This window comes from Abrus precatorius, unplaced genomic scaffold (genome assembly GCF_003935025.1).
Source record: "Abrus precatorius isolate BTA unplaced genomic scaffold, Abrus_2018 Scaffold11, whole genome shotgun sequence".
Lineage (NCBI taxonomy): Eukaryota > Viridiplantae > Streptophyta > Magnoliopsida > Fabales > Fabaceae > Abrus > Abrus precatorius.
Window position 1 is genome coordinate 15,503,075 of NW_020874303.1, and position 9,713 is coordinate 15,512,787.

The 9,713-nt window shown below is 31.9% G+C and overlaps 1 protein-coding gene across 1 annotated transcript; it reads right to left on the bottom strand.

The window, feature by feature from the left end:
* Positions 1–2,420: 2,420 nt before the first annotated feature.
* Positions 2,421–9,410, bottom strand: LOC113855291 (protein ZINC INDUCED FACILITATOR-LIKE 1-like). Its single transcript, XM_027486873.1, has 17 exons — positions 9,263–9,410; positions 8,716–8,756; positions 8,162–8,222; positions 7,970–8,072; positions 7,775–7,877; positions 7,537–7,590; positions 7,391–7,453; positions 7,110–7,159; positions 6,890–6,965; positions 6,482–6,670; positions 6,313–6,400; positions 5,565–5,650; positions 5,369–5,476; positions 5,160–5,204; positions 4,972–5,060; positions 3,766–3,809; positions 2,421–2,518 (listed from the first exon to the last, which is right to left on the bottom strand). Exons 1-17 carry the CDS (start codon positions 9,408–9,410, stop codon positions 2,421–2,423), a joined length of 1,446 nt encoding a protein of 481 aa, XP_027342674.1.
* Between the last annotated feature and the right edge of the window lie 303 nt (positions 9,411–9,713).

Below are 9,713 nucleotides of genomic sequence, written 5' to 3' on the forward strand. Positions count from 1 at the left end.
CGCTCATCTACATATATATACATATTCACAACATATATTTAAAAATACACACATAAATATACATTTAGATTCATATAATTATCAATAATTAATATTACAAAATTCGAGGCGTTACACTTTCAGCAACATCCTTAGCAATTGGTTTAAAGTAATCTTACAAAGTTGTTCTTCTCTCTGTTATTCTTTGCTTTCTGAAATCTTTCCTTCGTCTGCGTAAAGTCTTTCCAATCTCAAGATCAAATACTACAATATAAGAGACTTAGAACGAGTGAGCAGATAACAAAGGAAATTAAACAAAAATAAAATAAAACCAAACAAAAAAATGAGATGAAGAACAAAGGTAAAGACTTTAGAAACTAAATAAGGGGAATAATAATAAAAATAAATGTTCAAATAAATGAAATGCTGAATTTTCTCAAAATTGCAAAAATAATCTCTAACAGCGGTGCCAAAAACTTAATTATGGACATGTGTTCTCATCAAAAAATAGTAAAAATGATTCTTAAATTGAATTATCGGAATATCATCTCACATATATTGTTTACATGTATAGAGAATATCTTAATTTTAATTATTTAAACTAAAAGAGTGCATAATAGAATAAGAGAAATTATAAGAGTAATGAAAAGAGAAAAGCACATTGCAATCCTTTTAACAAGAAAACTATTTGAGATGAACATATGGCATATAGTTTCACCATTACACCTCTTTATATTCACTTTTAGCTTAACCCGGTCTCAATTCCCCTATGATCATTAATCACTTATACTAAAGCTATTGACATTCAATGGTTTAATCACTTATACTAAAGTTACTAACACTTAATGGTCATGCAAAGTTAGTAATTTTTTTTCCTAAGCTATCACCTCCAATGATCATGCAAGGTAGAAAGGGAGGGAAAGCATTAAGAACATAATAAATTGTTAATTCAATAACCAATTGAAAGATAAAAATTAAGTTTGATCCACTTAATTTTCTATCTCTTTTTATCCTATAGTTCCATTAACAGTACAGTCGCCTATTGTTCAATCAACTATGAGATGTTAAGAGTGGTCAATTCTCAACATATAAATATATACACGCTAGGATAAAATCTAATTGTGAAAATAAACCAAAATTGTAATTGAACAAAAAAATTACATAAAATATGCAAAGGATCTACCATAACCCTAACTATGGATTTAATTATACATAATGAAATAAGCAAAGAAAACAAATGTGAGGAAAACCATATTCATTTGAAAAGAAATACAGAAATATTTCAAAAGGAAAAAGATGAAACAAATACTTGTTACCAAAACACACTATCAATCACTCGCTCAGACTCTAAAAAAGTATTCTTCATATTTACCAATGACCTCTACTTCCAAATGCATCCAAAAGTTAGTCAAGCCAAAGTCAAAAAGTCCTATCTCCCAAGCCTTAATTGCTCCTTAAATAGGGTTGTCGAAAACCCTTGAAAATATTTAAAATTAAACCTCTAAAAAGTGAAGCACGACCATGCATACCTATAAGCACTTTGATACTGGTCTACGAAGCACTCTCATGCATAATGCTAAGCATGATTGTGCTATTTGTTGAGTGCGGCCTTACTGGGTGCTAAGCGTGACCCTACTTGTTGCCCCTACATTCCATTAAATTTCTTTCGATTGTGATAAAAATGCATTTGCAATTTACTGGTAATAGATTCATATCAAACTGCAATAATTAATAAAGAAATTAATGTAAAATTCTTATCAAATAAGGACTAAATATATGAAAATAAGCTATAAAAGTGTCTCAACATATGGACTTATCAGTCTTGTATTTGAATTTAGTTATAAACCATGAGCAGGGAATAATCTTAGACCCTTTGAGCCTAGAAAAAACTTGATGATCTGAACTTGGACCAAACAATACTAATAATACTTAAATAACGGTTTAAGTTTTGTCCTTTTAAAACACTTGTTTAAGATTGTTCATTTTTACTAACTTGGTAATTCATGAATTACACAATGGTTGAGGAAAATGGCCTTTCTTTACCACTTTGGCAATGAATTACACCAATGTAGCTTAATTGATACCATACCACAACTACTTGGGCAAAGTTTAAATTCGACACCGTGGGAGATAGGATTTTATACACATCACTAATAGGATTAATGAAAGCTGTGTTTTTTTATTGTTACATAATGAATATTTTTAAAGAACATAGAAAGGCTCGTATGTAATATATTATTACATATTTCAAACTCAATCATACATGTCCGATCTTAAGTAATTCTGTTCAATACACATTTACATCCATACTAAAAATCTTAATATAATTGATATCCAAACATACATGATGCAATTGTACATACAACACAGAATCATCCATAATTATTACACTGTACACTATGGCTATAATCTCAACTTTAATGCATGCTTCAGTGTAACTGCTAAGAAGGTGTACATTTTACACTCAAGAATGGTTTGAACATTAGCAGTACTCCAAGTCCTTCAACAACATTCAGGGCAAGGAAGACCACATGGGTGCCTGCAGTTAAATGTATGAGCCTCCAGAATATGGTTAACAAACGAGAACAAATTTCTATTGGGATTGAAATACTAATCCCCTTCTACTTATCGAAAATGTTAACATTAGACCTCAAGACTAATTTTAAACATCCTAAAATGAAAAGAATTTGCTTAAACTTGAACTAGACCTAAATCAAAGCCAAAAGATAGCAAATAAGGTGAGAGTTGTTTTATCCTTTATAACCTTTTATTTAGCCAGCGAGGTGTGACTTCAACAATTTGATCACAAAAGTAAGTGTTAATTATATAGAAAATACAAAAGTGTAATGACTTTTTTTCTCAATAAAAACATACTACTTATTTTTTTATAACAAAACCGTTTATTTATTTTACCAACACAAACATCCTATCCACCCAATAAAACAGAAACAACTGCAGAGGTTTGAGCAAGAGCGTAACCTTGACATTTGTAAAAATTGGAAAGACTAGTTGTGTTCCTTCTTACCAAGGAAAAATTATGGATATGTTTGGAAGAGTTTTTGAAAGGAAAGGGAGGAAAAGATGCATTTTTTATTTTTAAATTAAAAAAATTATATATCATTTATGATGATAAATATATGATTAATATATTAATTTAAATATTTTATTTTGAAAAATATTAATTTTAAATTTTTTATTTAAAATAAAAAATTTGTCCTTCCCTCCCAAAACTTTCTTCCTAAACAATGCCTAGGCTTCGTTTGGAAGTTGGTTTTGAGGAGAAGGAGAAGGAAGAAAAAACTTATGTAATGATTATTATTGTTTTGGACATTTTAGAAGAAAGGCAGAAGGTTTATAACTCTCATAATCATATACTTTAGGTTCCCAGTTTGAAAGGTTTTTGTAATCCTCTTTCCTTTCTCTCTCTTCTTTTACCTTTTAAATCATTTTCTTATAAATCTTTCCAAACTATCAAATAAAGCCTTAAGAGTTTGGGAAGAGAGATTTTGAAGGGGGGAGAAGAAAAGAGAAGACAAATAATTTTATATTTTAAATAAATATATTTAAAATTAATATTTATTCAAATTAAAATATATAAATTGATATATTGATATAAACTTAATGTATTAATCATGCATTTATCATTGTAAGAGATATATAATTATTTTAATTTAAGATTAAAAATATACCCCTCCCTTACCTTCTCCAAAATTCCCCTTCTAAACATATCCGAAGTGAACACAAATTAATCAAACTCAGGTCAAACAGGTAAGTTAAGCAACATACCCGGGAGGAAAGAAGCATTTATCCGCTTTTGTGACCAAGTTAATCTGCATTGACCAAGAGCACAGTAAGGAAACTGGATATAATTTTCAATATATCATTGTAGTTTAGAAAACATTGTTTGTCAATGCTATATGTTATACTATTTGCACAAAATGTTTTATTAGTGAGACATTTGATAGCTGCAATTAGATCAGAAAATATCAATAGTAATCTCCATTAATTCTTACTAAAACAGATGAGGCTTAGATTACACAATGACAAGGAAATAGGTTAGCTACATCTTCTATCTTGTCTGCATACAGACAGGTTTGAAAGCAATGGCACACTGATGTCAATCCATTTCTCTTGAAACAACCATTCCACATACTATAACAATCTCATTATTTGAAATCTCCTTCATGATTAACAAAATAAAAAGTTATAAGAACAAGACAGTTCCACTTCTGTGTGGGGCATTGTTTTGGCGCATCCTTAATTACTTTCGGAGATCTTTATGACTTCAAACACTAGAGTCTTGATGATTTCATGAATAATATATTCTCCCTTAAAGGTACATAGTTTATCCTTCCTGCTGAAGGTTCAGTCAATGCTACTTGTATAACTAATATTTGGAGTGTTCTCCATCGTTACCTCTTGCCAATTCATTAAATTTGTCAATAATGTGCCTCAAATACCTATGCCTGGTGTTGAACCACCAAGTTTGAAAATCTGAACTTCAGAAAGCCTAAATACATAGATGAAAGGACCATAACACAAAGGAACTTAGCATGAATTTTTAGATGCAAATGAATTATGATCCATCAATATACCAGATCATGTATAAAACACGAAAAATTACTTCTTTTTATCAGTCTCTTTTTGTTATGACAGAAATGAAAAAAAACTAATAAGAAGCAAAATATGCAAAATTAACGTGGTTCATGTGACCTGCGTTCACGAATAATTTGAAAATTTTCTATACTGAAATATGTGAAAATACATCAATAACTCACTATATCAGCTAAAATTAGATTCCTATTACAACCCATTAAAGAGAATAACAGCTAAAATTAGAGAGTCAACATAAAAACAGATCCCACACCAATTCAAGGCATCTAAACATATTTAAAATGTGCATCCCTTTCAAAAATTCACAATCACAATTTTTAACAATGACTCATAACTCATAAGTCAAACAGAAGCTAAAGAAATCAAAAGAACACTCACATTGCACCGCCGGCAGCAGGACCAATTGCTTTGAATGCTGACATACCGGTCATAGCAATACCATTAGCTGCCCCCCTTTGATGTTGTTCCTGTTTTCCAAATCAGCATGTCATATGTACAACAATTCCATAAAAATTAATCTCATCTTGGAAAGGAATGAAATCTGAATAAAGGAACCAAATATTTACCACAGCTCTATTTTGCAGAAGGAATAAACCAGTTGCAATTGTCTCCTAAGTTCAGAAAAATTAATACAATCAGGCAAGGTTCTAATGAAGATAAGCATTTTCTTTAAATTAAACCGATTTCTCTCAGTTTTGAAATGTGATATCAATTCATTCACTTATGTGTTCAATATCACTCATGATTGGCTAAATAAAGAAAGAGCACCACTTACAGACGTAATAAACATCAGAACGGAGGCAATATTTATCACTATGTCCAGTGTTAGGCCTGACAACATTGTCATGAAAGGGAAACATTGCAAGAGTGGTATGGATAATGCCTACATATCATGCCAAATTTAAAGACATAATTAAAATAAACAATGGAATGTTGAATCACAGCAATTGCCATATAAGGTGAAACCCAACCCCAGTAATACGAGCAAGGGTAACAGGTCCACAAGCTTTTTGCACAGATGGATACAGGGTAAGCTGGTAGATTATAATAGCAATACCTGACCAATTTGAGAAGTCAACAAATAAGCATCATATCTATTACGTAATGGACAAAGAATAAGCAGCACATCTTTTTTCCTATGCAAATTCAAGGGAAAAACAAATATAGTTCAAAACTTCTTCACAGTATGTCAGCATTGTTTTAAGACAAGTTTTGCAAGCACAGATAACAAAAGAATGAATCTAAACTCTCTTAAAATTTAGTTTGGTTGATGGATTGAAAGAATTCAATATAACGGAAGCTTTTACTATTTTATTTTTACCATGAGATTAATTAAACAAATAGAAAAAACAATAGATTCAAATAGAAACAGAAGATGAAATCATATTCAAGACAAATAAAATATATTAAAATTACAAGGACACCGCAAAATATGATCCTAGACCGATAAACTCAACCTGAAAACAAACACTAAACAATGGCCATTGTGTAGATCTGTCTGAAGATCCTTGGTTACAAAATCCAAATAAGCGAACTGACTCAGTAAGTCCAGTCTAGGTTCAGAGGAATGGCTTTGGAGGAAGAAGATACCTTGTGGCCTCTCGTCAATGCATAAAAGTTTATTGGCAAGTGCAATCCTTGGAGATGGAAGATTATAAAGGGAACATGTCTGCTCATAATTGATAAATATATGTAAAATCACAGATGTTAAAAGTGTACCTGATATTGCAAGAACATTACCAACATCGTCAGTTGTAAAGTCCAAACCACCCAACCTTCGAGGACTGACAGCCCATAATGAGAAAACCTAGTAAATATGTAGAATGGTGATTGGATAGTAGAAGTTGGATAGAGTCAAAGTAGAAAATACATTAATTAGGAATACAACCTCTTGATAAGTGATATCATGGAGTGAAAAAATACAGAAAATAATAATAGATGACATCAAGGGCCAATTTAGGAAGATGCTTTTATCTTTTTGGATCTTCGTGTCTTTGTCTTCTCCACTGCTTTCAATTTCCGAAGCTTTAGCATTGTCAGGGGACTCATTGGTACCATTGTGCTTGTGAAGTGTCTCCTACAATAATGCAGATATTTTAGAAGAGTTCTATTGCAAGGAGAATTTCATACATATATAAGAAAAGAAAAAGCAGGTTTGAGTTGAGAACCTCATAGGGACATGGTGCTACATTTTATGTCATCGTATTGATGTTTATTACAGTAAAAGTAATCAAACATAACAAGGGAAGAATATAGGTATTTGATGAATAGATATGTTATAACTCAACATACATACCGGAAACCAAATGCAGGATATTGCTACTGCAAATGCGAAAGCTGATATTATAAAGCATGGCAAGAAATATGGAAACCTGCCAGGAGATTCATGTTTTGAAAAATGAAACTCAGCACAACAACAAAGCGAAAGGTAAAAGAATAAAGAGGAATACAAAATTGAAACTTTGAAGTTTTATTCACAAATTTAGAAAACAACTACAACAATAAAATGAACTTACTTATCCCAAAAGGAATCCTTTGGAAATAGATGTGGGTATTTCGTTGCTGGCTGTAATAAAAATTTCACAAAGTAAAGAGAAACTAGTGAGTGAAGGATTTGTTTATATGAGGCAGAATGGGTCTAAACAAGTTGAATTTCAAGCATCATTCTTCTCAAAATAAAATATATACCAAATGGAAACCTGAATTGAATGGCAACTTGTGTTAACACAAGTCACCTTATGCCCATGACCAAAATCCTTGATTTTTCTAAAGAAGAAATGAATAGAACAAGAATTACCTGAGCCAAATAACCTCCCAATGCTGGTCCAATTACTAGGCCTACTCCCCAAGCAGCTACAACCTGAAATAATATTACCCTTTGAATTATTATGATCGACACGTGCTCCTAAGAAACGATAGTAGACAAAGGTTGGTGAGGCTTACAGTTGAGAGTCCTAGAGCTTGGTTCTCTTCTCTGAAGATTTCAGTAGCATAAGCCTGTTCATAGAAGAGATTGTAGCATCCATATATAAAAGCAAGTTATAATTAGATGAAATAAGGGAGTAATGTAAAGAGCCATGAAATTACACTAATTGAAACTTTCAATTTTGCTCTGATGCCAGAGGATTGAACATTATATTGCCAAGTGCTTGCTAACTATTAGGGGTTTGTTGAAAAGCACCTTTATTGGTCCAAGTAGACCATTTAAACTTCCAAGAAGAAATCTCATGCCAATAGCCATCCAAAGGTTCAAGCTAAGACCAAATAGTGTGTTGAAGACGACACTGAAATCAAGTAAGCATCACAGTTATGAGGAAACATTTAGTATAAATATACCTTGAAGGAAAGCATCCATCTAAGTGATGCATATACTTACACAGTGATAATCCCTATAATTATAACAGGTTTTCTACCATAGCGATCGGATATCATTCCCCACAATACCGATGTCAAACATCTGCCAAGCATGAATGATGATCCTACAACATTTCACAGTCATATGGGACCAGTAAGGACTTAAAAATATGTAGAAGACATCAAAGAATGCAAGTACAAGAAGAAATCTTACCCACATAACCAGCGTAGCCACTAATATCTTCCTCTGTTTCAGCTATATTAAAATCCTTCACCTGGAAATATGTATTATTTTATCATTTATATGTTAGAGGGTGTGTATATTATGTTGAGCAGTGATAGAATTTGGTATGTTGAATTAATATCAGTTCATGAATCCAGCAAACAGTTCTATTTACAAGCCTAAATTAAATTTGAGGTTGCATCATTGTTCACCCACATTTTCCAAGTTTCCTCCCAAGCTTCAATTTATACCAATTGATTTCAAGAGTCAAACTTGAAATTTAAAATGGCTCAATTACATCCCTCTCATCAGTAGGTCCTTATGGTCAAGCAACACACAATTGTTTTGAGTAAATGGCTTTGGAAACACTACAAGGACTCTCTTCCAAGTTCAAACACAAATTGTTTAAAAGTGGAATAGAAGCTTTAATTAAGAGATTATCCTAGCACTGTATAGTAGACCGCTAGAATGGAAATTCATTAACAGTGAATCTGTACTCAACTCATTTTTGAAATTATCAACATAATTAGGAAATTTAAACTCACCATGAAATAAACAAAGGGAAAGAGCGATGACACAGGCAATGCTGTACAGGATAAAACAAAGAGACATTAGAGAGATAACACTACTAGTTATTACATTGAACAAACTGAACACTGATTCTAGTTTTAAAATGGTAGATTGAATCATAACCATAACAAATTCAAGTTTTAATCTTGCCACACATGCAACCCTGATGAGAGTCACTATCATCTTTAGCTAAGGTACACAGATTTATTTTGTAAAATAAGGTCTTGCAAATAAAGTGTTGCTACTTGAAAACACTAGTGTTTCAACTTTGGCTGAAGAGGATGAAAACATTCCAAAAGTATCACCTTTTATTGCACTCATAAATCAAAGGGTGCAGTAATTTTGCTGAGCTTTGACAATATTTGCAATCTCCCTAATTAAGGATACATAAGACCTTGACAAAACTTGGATGCTCACATAACGTGTTAAAATAGAATATAGAAATGCTAGAGAACAACATAAGCAGACTTAGCAACAAAAATGAACCCAAAAGAGATATATGGAAGACATTTCAATGCTTACTGCCACACAACACTGCCATCCATATATAAAAAAGATTTCGAAAGGTAACATCCTTGTTCAACTCTTTGGCTTGATCCACCTTACAACCAGGGCAATTCTCATAATACTGTTTTCTCAACAACGGTTCTTCAATATTCTCCTCTTCCATGTGTGTGAAACTAGTTCACTCTCGTTTTACACAGGTCCCTCCTCACAAAGTGCTTGCTACATGCAAAGTGCACAAAGTCTCAGAAGGTTATTAACGAGAATACAAAGATTTTAGTACTTCTTCAGGTATAAACTGGAAAAATCTAACACAGACATTCATTACTTTATTTATATCATTTTTAAAAAATAATAATAAATAATAGCAAGTATATGATGTGACTAGCTTGCTGGCTCCATCAATGATTCAGCTTGACAAAACGACAATATAGTGAGAACTATCAATTATATTTACTGTTTTTACTGC

Bases quoted from the DNA above. Each gene is read 5' to 3' on its own strand.
- LOC113855291 (XM_027486873.1), bottom strand. From the start codon at position 9,410: ATGGAAGAGGAGAATATTGAAGAACCGTTGTTGAGAAAACAGTATTAT. The intron at 8,757-9,262 runs GTAAGCATTGAA...TATCCTGTACAG, and splicing joins GATGGCAGTGTTGTGTGGCA to CATTGCCTGTGTCATCGCTC. The intron at 7,454-7,536 runs GTAAGCCTCACC...ATATTATTTCAG, and splicing joins AAGCTCTAGGACTCTCAACT to GTTGTAGCTGCTTGGGGAGT.